The sequence below is a fragment of the Eriocheir sinensis genome, chromosome 21 (assembly GCF_024679095.1).
Source record: "Eriocheir sinensis breed Jianghai 21 chromosome 21, ASM2467909v1, whole genome shotgun sequence".
NCBI classification, from domain to species: Eukaryota; Metazoa; Arthropoda; class Malacostraca; order Decapoda; family Varunidae; genus Eriocheir; species Eriocheir sinensis.
Window position 1 is genome coordinate 13151311 of NC_066529.1, and position 11724 is coordinate 13163034.

The 11724-nt window shown below is 44.6% G+C and overlaps 1 protein-coding gene across 1 annotated transcript; it reads left to right on the forward strand.

The window, feature by feature from the left end:
- Positions 1–1401: 1401 nt before the first annotated feature.
- LOC127001709 (angiopoietin-2-like) lies at positions 1402–5210 on the forward strand. The gene is made up of 2 exons (XM_050866809.1): positions 1402–3221; positions 3347–5210. The coding sequence occupies exon 1, from the start codon at positions 1601–1603 to the stop codon at positions 3212–3214; it is 1614 nt and encodes a 537-aa protein (XP_050722766.1). The 5' UTR covers positions 1402–1600; the 3' UTR covers positions 3215–3221; positions 3347–5210.
- Positions 5211–11724: the final 6514 nt, after the last annotated feature.

Here is an 11724-nt window from a genome sequence, read left to right on the forward strand (position 1 = left end):
ACTATGGAAAGTACTGCTTTGACAGTTCACTGAGTGGCCACGTGTGGCGCTGCCTGTATAGCCAATACGGTCCATTATATGAAGAAACAGAGTTGTGAGGCATTGAAAGACACTCAGTCCTAGAAGATTCTACAGTATATCGCCAGAAGTTGTAACTGCTGTTGATAGTAGGTAAAGTTGGAGTAATAAGCTAAGCTGCGCGTGGCCTCTGTGCTCTTCTCCGTCTCATTAGCTCTTGAGCCAGTGGTTGGTAAAAACCCATTACCCCGGACACAGGGCAGCCGTGACAGTTTACTGTTACCTTCTTCATGTTTCCCCAGAAGCAGGGAGAGCTGGGCGCTAGCTACTCAAGGCCGAAATCGCCCATGGATTCCTAGCAATGTTTGCTCATGCATGTAATGGACCGACCGACAAAATAGGTACAAAGTTCTCAAATTCCCTCGACCCGCAATGTACCTCTTGGGATGGTGGTTATAGCGTTGACACGGCGTCTTCTTGGTCTTGAGTTCGATCTCAGCCATAGGATAGTTGTAAAAAAAAATATTTCTCCTCTTCCCGTCCTCCTCTATCATGTGTTTCAGAATAAGCATATGTTCGTATTAGACTGGTTTCATAGCAGTGACATCCTGCATGGGCAAAGTTGATCATCCCTTGCATCTACGTACTGGGATAGCCTACGCTCTCTTAAAGTAGTCAAGTGTGAACTTAAGTGTCGAAAGCACATAATTTAATATAAAATTGGGATTTAAAATCATATAATGGATCGACAAGACGCTGAAAAATTCACATGTCCCGTGGAGTACCTCTTGGGTTGTTGGATAGAATATTGGTCCGTATATTCTCGGTTCCAGGTTCGATTCCAACCGAAGAAAAGTATTTAAAAATTTATCCCCCCCCCCTCAAACTCATTGCTAAATCAGTTCATCACTTTACAGAATAAGGAGAAACTCGCTTTATAGGTTGAACACCACCATTTGTTACCGTTGACCGTTTATTGAATCAGCCGAAGACGAAACTTGCTTTGATAATCCCCAAAGAGAAATGATTAGTAAATGTGTGTATTTAGAATGCATTCACTCATCCAAGACTCTCTTAAAAGCTTTGAAAATATCTAAGGTAACAGAAAAAAAAGAAAACGAAATGCCCAAGAGTTGACCACGAATCAGTTAAAAAAAAAAAAAACAGAATCTCTCGTGTGAGGTAGCTAGAAATTGTACACAGCTGTAGATCTAGCAAAGGAGAAAAGAAAATTGATGATAAGCTGAGACCGAAGAGAATGAAGTACGTACAGCACCTGAGGCAATTAGAAATCAAGTGGCAGCAAGTCAGCTCAGGTCCTCGAATAGGACGAAGATTTCGCAAGTTGTGTATGTTAGGTGTTTCTGTAATAGAAACAGTCGGGGCGAGTCCACCGGCTGGACGTGGGAGGCGAGGAGTGGATCATGCACCGTGCGTGCCTTGGGGCCAATAATCTTTAGTTGACTTGTCAGTGAGGCCGGCAAGTCACCGTGCTCCTGCCGCTTATCCTTTCTTACTCCTTACCCTTCCGAAGACAACCGGGAAGTGTTAGCCTGTTAATTCGGATCACCATACATCTGATATGGCCAGTGTACAATGGCCGCTGTTGGTTGTGATCCTATTGACTGGGGTCAGCACGGCATTATTATTCACCAACAAGAAGTCAGAGGAGGATCCCGGCTATAGCGTCCGGCGCCATGTGGTGAGAGGCTATGAGAGTGACGGGACGCTGACGGGCAGAGGCAGCAATAGATACAATGCGCCTCCCAAGGAGAGTGATAAAGACGACAAAAAAACCGACGGAGACTCTGAAGGCAAAGACGCTGAGGAGAAGGACGGTGGTGCTACAGAGGAAGACAAAAACGCTGCTGAAGGGGACGAAGTTACTGACAAGGAAGACGAAAAAGACAAAAAATCTGCCAAGGACAAAGAAAACACAAACGAAGACAAAAACGCCAAGGAAGACAAAGACGCCAAGGAAGACAAAAACGCCAAGGAAGATAAAGACGCCAAGGAAGACAAAGGCGCCGAGGAAGACATAAAAGCCGAGGACGACATAGGCGCCAAGGAAGACAAAAACGCCGAGGAAGACAAAGACGCCGAAGAAGACAAAAGCTCTGCAGAGGACAAAAAAACTGCCAAGGAAGACAAAGGCTCGGCTGAGACAGATAAAGACATCTCCAGTATAAAAAAAAGCCCCCCAAAAAGTGCCAAAAAAAAATTCGTCATAAGCGACAATAAAAAATGCCCAACAAATAAGACGGGTGACAGCAGAGGAGGTCGCAATTTATTCGATGACTCGTTTGACGTTAGCGCTGATAGTACTGAGGGTAAGCTTCGTGTCTTGGAGGTGGTAATTTCAATAATCTGCAATCATACTGAAGAAAGTGAGCCTCAAATACAGGGAAACTGTGTGGATAAAAAAACATTCAAAGAGACTTTTGCTTCATTCCAATATCTTGCACTTTTTGTACAACAAGCTCAGGCAGAATATACCAGTCTATTTATGAAGATGTTTGCGCTTGACTGCTCAGACTTGGGAAACATGATCAATGAATCCAGCCTACAAACTTTTAGTCTTCAATACAAGGGCAAGAGGCCTGTCACAGTCATGTGCGACATGGAGACTGATGGCGGCGGCTGGACAATAGTGCAGCGACGCAATAGTAACGTGAAAAATATTGACTTTAACCGCGGGTGGTATGAGTACAAGGTAGGCTTCGGCGACCCTGCCGGAGAGTATTGGGTTGGACTGGAAAACCTGTATGCCTGGACCAACATGAGGCAGTACCAGCTGCGGATAGAACTCATGGATTACGATGGAAACTGCAAGTATGCCGTATACAAGCACTTTTACTTGGACGATGAGACTCAAGGGTATCGACTGCATGTGACAGGTTATGTTGGCAATGCAGGGGACGCTCTGACAAGGAAAAACATAAGGGACAACTTTACAGCAGATGGCATGATGTTCTCTACCAAGGACAGAGACAACGACATGTCAAAGGATATCAACTGCGCCCAACTCTGGAAGTCTGGAGGCTGGTGGTACAACCGTTGCGCATGGGCCAACCTGAATGGGCCATCCTGGATACAGGCAGACGGCACTGGCATCGGTATCAACTGGCATGCCTGGCGCAACAAGGAGCACCTCAAATCTGCCATCATGATGATCAGACCAGTGGAAGAATATTAAGAATGATGTATGTTCATGTTATTGTTAACATAAATGTATAATATATTATTAGAGACACATTGAGATGATAATACATTGTTGTATATTTAGTTTTCCATGTCTAATGTCATCTAAAATCAGTCATTATATCAGTCTACAGAGTGCGTACTGTGACGCCTTCCAGTCTGATCTGCCAAACAAGGGATCAACAACACATCAGCTTGTCCTTGCTACACTTCACAGACACACGGCACTGAGCTTCGCAAGAACTTGTTCCTGGGAAAATTTAAAGTATCGAAAACATTGCCTTATTTTGGGATAGCTTTGTTAAAAAGAGGATCAATAAAATAGTAAAGATTATTCAATCTATGGTAATAATTCAAGTTGTATGAATTTGAAATTAATTAATCCAATGCTGCCCAAATCTTCAATCAGCCCTGACTTCAGCGATTTTGTTCAAGTTTAGCTCCGGGAAGCAGCATGGACCAAGCAAGAGTCAGACATCACGGCAGCCACTATTATAAAACACGCTTGCACCACTACAGCGCTGGGGTCGTTCAAGACACACACACACACACACACTCACACACACACACACACACACACACACAAACACACACACACAGTTACATCGACTATTGATAATCTTTGTTTGTCAACGTCATTCTTGGTAATATAATGTAAAGAATAAATAATAGTATTAAATTTATTTGCAATTTTGCTATAAAACTGTTAGCTAAATGAATAACTTATGATAGTTTAGCCCAATGAAAAATGAGTAATGGAAATAAGTAAGAGTAAATTAGATGAATGCAAATGTAAATGATATCAAAATAGACGAGGATGATAAGAGAGAATGAAAATAAAAGATTATTCCGAAGATATATTTATCAGTTGGAAACAAAGAGAGAGAGAGAGAGAGAGAGAGAGAGAGAGAGAGAGAGAGAGAGAGAGAGAGAGAGAGAGAGAGAGAGAGAGAGCATAAATTATATTAAGATTCTTTGCTTTATTGTTTGGGTTTGTTACGTGTGCACACCATTAACTCCCCTCCCCTCCCCCCCACCGCTCTCTCTCTCTCTCTCTCTCTCTCTCTCTCCAGTGGGAAACTTTTGAAGCTTACAAAAGATAAGATGTACACGTGTTTACTTATCATATCACGGGAAGGTGTAAAATGTAAGGTACAGTTGAAAGCAAACGCTATAGCTGCTCGTGGCCTCGGTGCTCCTCTCCTTTCCATTGACTAGAGCAGTGGTTCTTAACCTGGGTTCGACCGAACCGCAGGGGTTCGGTGAGTCAGTATCAGGGGTTCGGCGAAAGCTCTCCGGAACACTGTAATTTTGCAATTGAATTTTAAGCCAGTTTTTCTTTCATTTTTTGTATTAATTAAAATGAAATTTATTTTTTTGTATTATCCAAATATGCTCGAATTTTAAACCCATTATCTTCATTTTTGTATGATTTTTTTTTCTTCATACTCGAGGGGTTCGCCTACTGTGCGGAGGTTTTCGTTAGGGTTCGACGCCTCTGAAAAGGTTAAGAACCACTGGACTAGAACGACTACTCCGGGGCAAAGGTGACATGCGGGTTACCACTGTTTATCTTACCCAGGTTTACTCAGGTACCATTTACTGACCAGTCCGAGAGTGGATGAACAGCGCCGATTCTCCGGGCTGGAATTCGTACTCGCGCTCGTGGATTCGTTGCCAGGCGTATTATTACCACTACATCACGGAGGCACTTCCTCTGTAAGTGTTAACCATGGTGGCATGCACCTTCATATTCAGAGTGGACAGTTTTGTCACTTCCACATCAGCAGTAAAGGGTTTGCGCCACACCACCTTCGCAGGGAAGAAGGATTGTAGCCGACATTGGTGGGCATAGTGAACAAACTGACTAGAAAAAATAAACAAAACTGTAGAAGCACTGAGGGCCTCGGTAGCGCAGCCCTCGGTGCAGGAAGCTAATCACCTCTCTCTCTCTCTCTCTCTCTCTCTCTCTCTCTCTCTCTCTCTCTCTCTCTCTCTCTCTCTCTCTCTCTCTCTCTCTCTCTCTCTCTCTCTCTCAAAAAAAAAAAAATAGTACCCTTATCATAGACACCCTTGCCTTTTGTGCAAAATACGCAGTACGCTGAGGGCACATGATAAAGGATTATATAATCTTACCTGTAAATTAGAGACTAGCCTAATTGTCAAGTAGTAGTTCACACACACACACACACACACACACACACACAGCGAGCCCAACTCGTGATCAAACCGTGGGTGAATTACACACCCAGCTTTGCACACCCTCTTCCTTCCCGCTTCCTGCAGTCTCATAATTATACACTTGTCCCCGTGTTGTGTGTGGCACCCATTCAATCACATCTTTGATGCTGCTTGGTTAAAGTAAGCAAACGCTGACTGAAATTAAGTGATGGTGGTTGTCCAGAAGTATATATGATCACAGAACCATACCTTAAGCACGCCGCCTGCCTGCCCGGTGTTGTTGGTTGGTTGTGGGGGGGTGGCGTAACAATACCTCCAAGAACTTGACATAAATATAGGTACACAACCGAAGTATACGTAATATCGCACAACAAAAGATAGTAGCAGCAATAAAAGAGTAAGACACCCAAGAATGGAGGAATGTTATACTCACAAAAGACTCACTAGCATTTTACAGAAGATACAAGTCTGACATCCAAGAAATAGACTTTTATGCAATGAGGCCACCACAATTTTGATACGTTGTCGAAGCAACACATTAAAACTAAACAGTACAAATACGAAATACACACAAATGAAAACACACAGTGCACACAATGCAACACAAATAAAGAAGAATTTTTAGAACACTTCCTGCTACACTGTGGAGCTTACAGACACATCAGGCAAACCTTACTTTTTTTTGCAATGTAACACCACCACCAATGAAGAAAGACAATCAAAATATCACAGGAGGACATTATTGGGGAATATTTATTTGAAAATAACCATTTTGAAGAAACAAAAACAACAGTACAGAAGTTTTGGATAATAAGGGAAAAAAGAACGAAAGAAAAAGAGGAAAATATACGGGATTAGATATTGATCAGTCTTATTCTAGATTTAAGTGTTTATTGTACAACACATTCCACCGCTTTATTCCCAAGAAACCTGTTCACTAAAGCCTCCTTGGACCACAAGCCTACCTAATGATATCAAACGTCGTAAAGGCAGGCATGGCTTAACTATAAAGATGCTCGTTCAGTGTTTGTCAGATCATCTCCTATTGCCTTAAGGTTGTGGTATGTTTTTAGCCGTTTATCCCTGGAATTCAAAGAGATTGTCCTTCAGTCTGTCATTAATTATGAAAGATCTCTTGTATCTGCTGGTCACCATGATGGAAAGCGTTTTCACGCTTATCTCCGTCATAAGAAGGTTCAGCGTCCGGCAGTTGGGCCGTTATATAGTGAGGACGGATGGTGTGTTGAGGCTGCAGATATGCCAAACCATTTCGTTGGGGCTTCTTCCACCGTATTTTCTAGAGAGTTCTTGCTTGATCCTTATCCATTACAGCAGTGTGGTAATAGATTTATATTCACTGTCTATAATTTTGACATTTTTCAAATAGAGAATATTTTGGCTCAATTAAAACGTGCTTGTTCTGGCCCTGATGGTATTCCTTCAGTCTTTTTAAAAAGATGTGCCCCTTCTATTAGTTACCCCCTGTTGTTACTGTTCAGAAAATCTCTTTCATCAATGCGTGTCCCCTCAGACCGGAAAGATGCTAATGTAATGCCATTATTTAAAGAGGGAGTTCATTCTGATCCTCTTAATCAGTGACATCTCAAGTAATGGACGGCGGACTCTTGATTTTGCTTGGCCCTTGTCATTAAGCAGCGAATTTTGGAAAATCAACCACTTTGGTGCGAATCGCCATAACTCCCTTATTTCTGGGGCTACAGAAATGTTTTTGGTATCAATCGACGGCAAAATGAAAGGGCTATATTTTATAACTAGCGACCGAGCTCAAAAACTGACTCAAAAGGGTAAAAAATCGAATAAATTCGCAAAAAACGGCTCTGAAAAAAACAATTTTTGAGTTCCCAACCTTGAAACCCACTCATTTTTTGAGAATTTCAAAACACTTATTTAACAAATACTTTAGCCCTACCAATGTGCTTTCCAATATGATGCATAACATTTCCCTACTCCCAGTAGTTTCGTCGCTAGAGCTCGAAACGTAAACCCTTTTGTGAGCGATTTTGACGAACTCCAGACACTTTGCCGTTTTTGTCTAGTGTGGCATTGCTATTGCCTCTAGAAGGCTGTAATTTGGCATGTAGCCCCTCTTGGCAATGTAGTTTGACCAACTCGAAGGATTTATTGATAACTCGATTCCAAGTTTGTCGTCAAGCCGTCACAAAATAGCCTGTTTTTCGGCCTTTTGGCCGCGATTTGGACACGTCCTAGTTTTTTTCTCATAACTTTTTATCGATTTATTTAGTGCTTTCCTGTCGGCCTGGGACTAAACTACTACTACTACTACTACTTTTTTTTTACTACTACATAAAAGATACCTCCACCCATGTTTATTTTCCCGACATAGTCATGGAGGGCTCCATAGCTTGGAGGTCATTAGCCCCAGCTCTGTTCGCTAATGACTGTGGCATCCAACCATATCACTAATACTACTTAGTACTAAATCTATACTTAACACCCTATCATCTATTGCGTCTAGATCCCCCTTTCCTTCCCTACTCATGTCACTTCCGACCCACCCTAATGTCACTCTCCACCACTGTGGCCTCATAGTCCATATTGGAGATGTTGGTGGCTTTTGGGCCAGAGTGTCTTGTGCCCCTGAGACAAAGGATGGCTGACCTGAGCAGGGAGAATGAAGCGACACCTCATCCAGGCTACAACGTGGCTCCTTGGCTGATGCTTCTTTTTTTAGATCAGTTCCGCGAGTTGTGCGTAGAAGCATCGGGCCCTGGGACCCATCCCGCCGGATGTGGTGAAGACGAGGGGGATGAAGCTGCCCTGATCCACATGTCGGACTCTTTCACCGTATGCCCTTGTCTTCTCCTGCTCTTCGTTCCTGTGGTGGGCGGCTTCCAGGGGCAGCTCCCGGTGACAGGCAGCCATCGGATCGAATATGCGGATGTCCTTGAACGCCCGCTGTCCGCGCACCCAGAATCCGCGCGCAATAACATCAACCCGTGCCTCATGTGAGGTATTGGCCGTCCTGTACCGAAGGTGTTCGCCGTCCAGGGGAAGCAGTGCTGGCTCGGTATAGTGACGTCTTGGCATACCTCCCCGATCATGCTGGCTGTCAGATCCCTTACCTCATCGTGTCGAATACAGACGAAGCCTCCTTTTTTACATGTCATGGTATGAGTGACATCATTTGGTGATCCACATGCACAGAGATCAGGCAGCCCCTCAATCGACCAGCCATAATATTATCCCAGAGCAACGGCATCGACAAATTCTTGTTTGTTGAGGCTGAAGCCTTTTGCTCTTATTGGTAGTGACGTGAGCCAGTTAGAGGCGCCTGCCTCCTGTGCTATGTGGATTTTTCTACCCAATTCTGCGGACAGGTGGTGTGTTAGACGATCCAGCTCGTCTTTTTGGGCCTGTTAATTGTCTTTCTTTTGAGATTCTTTTTTTGATGTCTCTTATCTACTACTACTACTACTACTACTTCTGCTACTACTACTACTATATTACTACGATCTGCTACTACTACTATCATAGTATAGTAGCAGAAGTAGTATATACTACTACTACTACTACTACTACTACTACTACTACTACTACTACTACTACTACTACTACTACTACTACTACTACTACTACTACTACTACTACTACTACTACTACTACTACTACTACTACTACTACTACTACTACTACTACTACTATTACTACTACTATATAAATGATACCTCCACCCATGTTTATTTTCCCGACACATAATCATGGAGGGCTCCATAGCTTGGAGGTCATTAGCCCCAACTCTGTTCGCTAATGACTGTGGCATCCAACCATATCACTAATACTACCTAGCACTAAATCACCTATCATCTATTACGTCCAGATCCCCCCCTCCCTCCCCACTCATGTCACTCCCGACCCACCCTAATGTCACTCTCCACCACTGTGGCTTCATAGTCCATATTGGAGATGTTGGTGGCTTTTGGGCAAGAGTGTCTGGTACCCCTGAGACATAGGATGGCCGACCTGAGCAGGGAGAACGAGAGGCGACACCTCATCCAGGCGACAACGTGGCTCCTTGGCTGATGCTTCTTTTCTGAGATTAGTTCCGCGGGGCGTGCGTAGAAGCACTGGGCCCTGGGACCCATCCCGCCGGATGTGGTGAAGACGAGGGGGGTGAAGCTGCCCTGATCCACATGTTGGATTCTTTCACCGTATGCCCTTGTCTTCTCCTGCTCGTTTCTGTGGTGGGCGGCTTGCAGGGACAGCTCACGGTGACATGCAGCCATCGGGTCGAATATGCGGATGTCCATGAACGCCCGCTGTCCGCGCACCCAAAATCCGCGGGCACTTACATCAACCCGTGCCTCCTGTGAGGTATTGGCCGTCCTGTACCGAAGGTGTTCGCCGTCCAGGGGAAGCAGTGCCGGCTCGGTAGTGACGTCTTGGCATACCTCCCCGAGCATGCTGGCTGTCAGATCCCTCACTTCATCGTGTCGAATACAGACGAAGCCTCCTTTTTTACATGTCATGGTGTGGGTGACATCATTTGGTGATCCACATGCACAGAGATCAGGCAGTCCTTCAATCGGCCAGCCATATCTCAGAGCAATGGCGTCGACAAATTCTTGTTTGTTGAGGCTGAAGCCCTTTGCTCTGATTGGTAATGAAGTTAGCCAGTTAAAGGCGCCTGCCTCCTGTACGTGCTGTGTGTATTTTTCTACCCATTTCTGTGGACAGGTGGTGTAAGACGGTCCAGCTTGTCTTTTTGGGCCTGTTGCCTTTCTTCTGAGATTTTTCTTTTAATATCTCTTATTTCTGTTTGGTCTATCTCGCCCTCTGCCTCCTGAGCGATGATCCTGTTGATGAGTTGATGCCTATCACACTGGGCACTTTTTCCTCCGACCTCCGACAAATCGGCGGTACCGCCTACCTCCAGCACTTTTTCCGCCGACTGTCGGAGCAAATTTGCAGCCCGTACCATTCGGGAAAAAGTCGAAGGAAGGCGGATCTTGATCTTGATCTTGATGTCACAGGTGGCTCGGGATTTCTCCCCAGCCAGGCCTTTGTAGCGGCAGCTCCTGTGAAAAGAAAACAAAACATGCGGGAAGTCAATGTTCTCGGGGCAAGATATCATTCCCTACATCTTTCACGCCACATGCCCTCCAAGAACTCTTTCACTGCCTCAATCACTCGTCCACTCGTCTCTCCACTGAGCCCCAGCAGCAGCACCATCCACTCCCTTCCAGTCCTCCCGTTTACATCACGTCCCATCTCGCTCAAAAACACATGCATCATCTTCGTTCTCTCCCTGTCATACTTCTTACATTCCAGCACTACATGCTGCACAGTCTCGTCCACACCCCTGTCACACATCTGGCATACTTTGCTGCGGGACTCAGACCATCTATAGTTCCTTGCATTCACATCCAGACACTGCGCTCTAGCACGGAAAAGAAGATCACCTCCCAGGCTTCCCTCATACCACACCTCACACTTTGGGGCCTCTTTCTCCCTATACCAGTCGAGAGTTTCCTTTCTTTCCATCTCATTCTTCCACTTGCTCAATCCCTCATCTTTAACTGCCATATCTATCACATTCTTCCACTTTCTTACATCCCACTCAAACCCCTCTCCATTTCTGTTTGTTATTCTCCATTCAAACACATTCTGTCTATCTTCAAAGGGTCGGTACACCCACCTACTTAGCATAACATTCCTGTCTATCATTCGCCCACATTTATTCGCCCATTTGCCATCTCTTATACTCCACAAGTATACTTTCCTTGCTAATCTTGCATCCTCCATTTGTTCCAGTCTCACTTTATATCTCAAGGTTGCCTTTACTAGTCTTTCCCTAAACGTGCTCCATCCCATGTCCCTACAGAGTCAAATGACATCCTGTAAACATTACTGAAAAAAATAAACTATTTGCCATGGTTAATGTATTTATTGCACATTTTGGAGTAACATATGGAACATAAATAGACAGTATTACAAACAAAACACAACTTTATGGTGTAAGAACATAGGCTTTCAATTGACTTCGCGGGGAACCAAACAATAACAAACTCACATGGCTCTCTATCCTTGCAAGCCACTGCCGTCTCCACGCCCGTTTCTTCTTCTTGTCTTGAAGATGAAATCGCTCGTATAGCAGTGCTGCGACGACAATATTACTCGAGTTGGAGGGCAGTAGCTGGAACAGGTTGGCCATTGCTGCTGGAGCTGGAGGTAGGATGTAAACAAGCGAGTGTGCTAGCAGGTGTCGGCGGTACCGCCTGAAATCGGAGGTCGGAGGTAGGAGGTCGGAGGAAAAAGTGCCCAGTGTGATAGGCGCTTAGGCTG

Excerpts from the sequence above, each read along its gene's own strand:
- LOC127001709 (XM_050866809.1), top strand. The coding sequence starts at position 1,601 with ATGGCCAGTGTACAATGGCCGCTGTTGGTTGTGATCCTATTGACTGGG.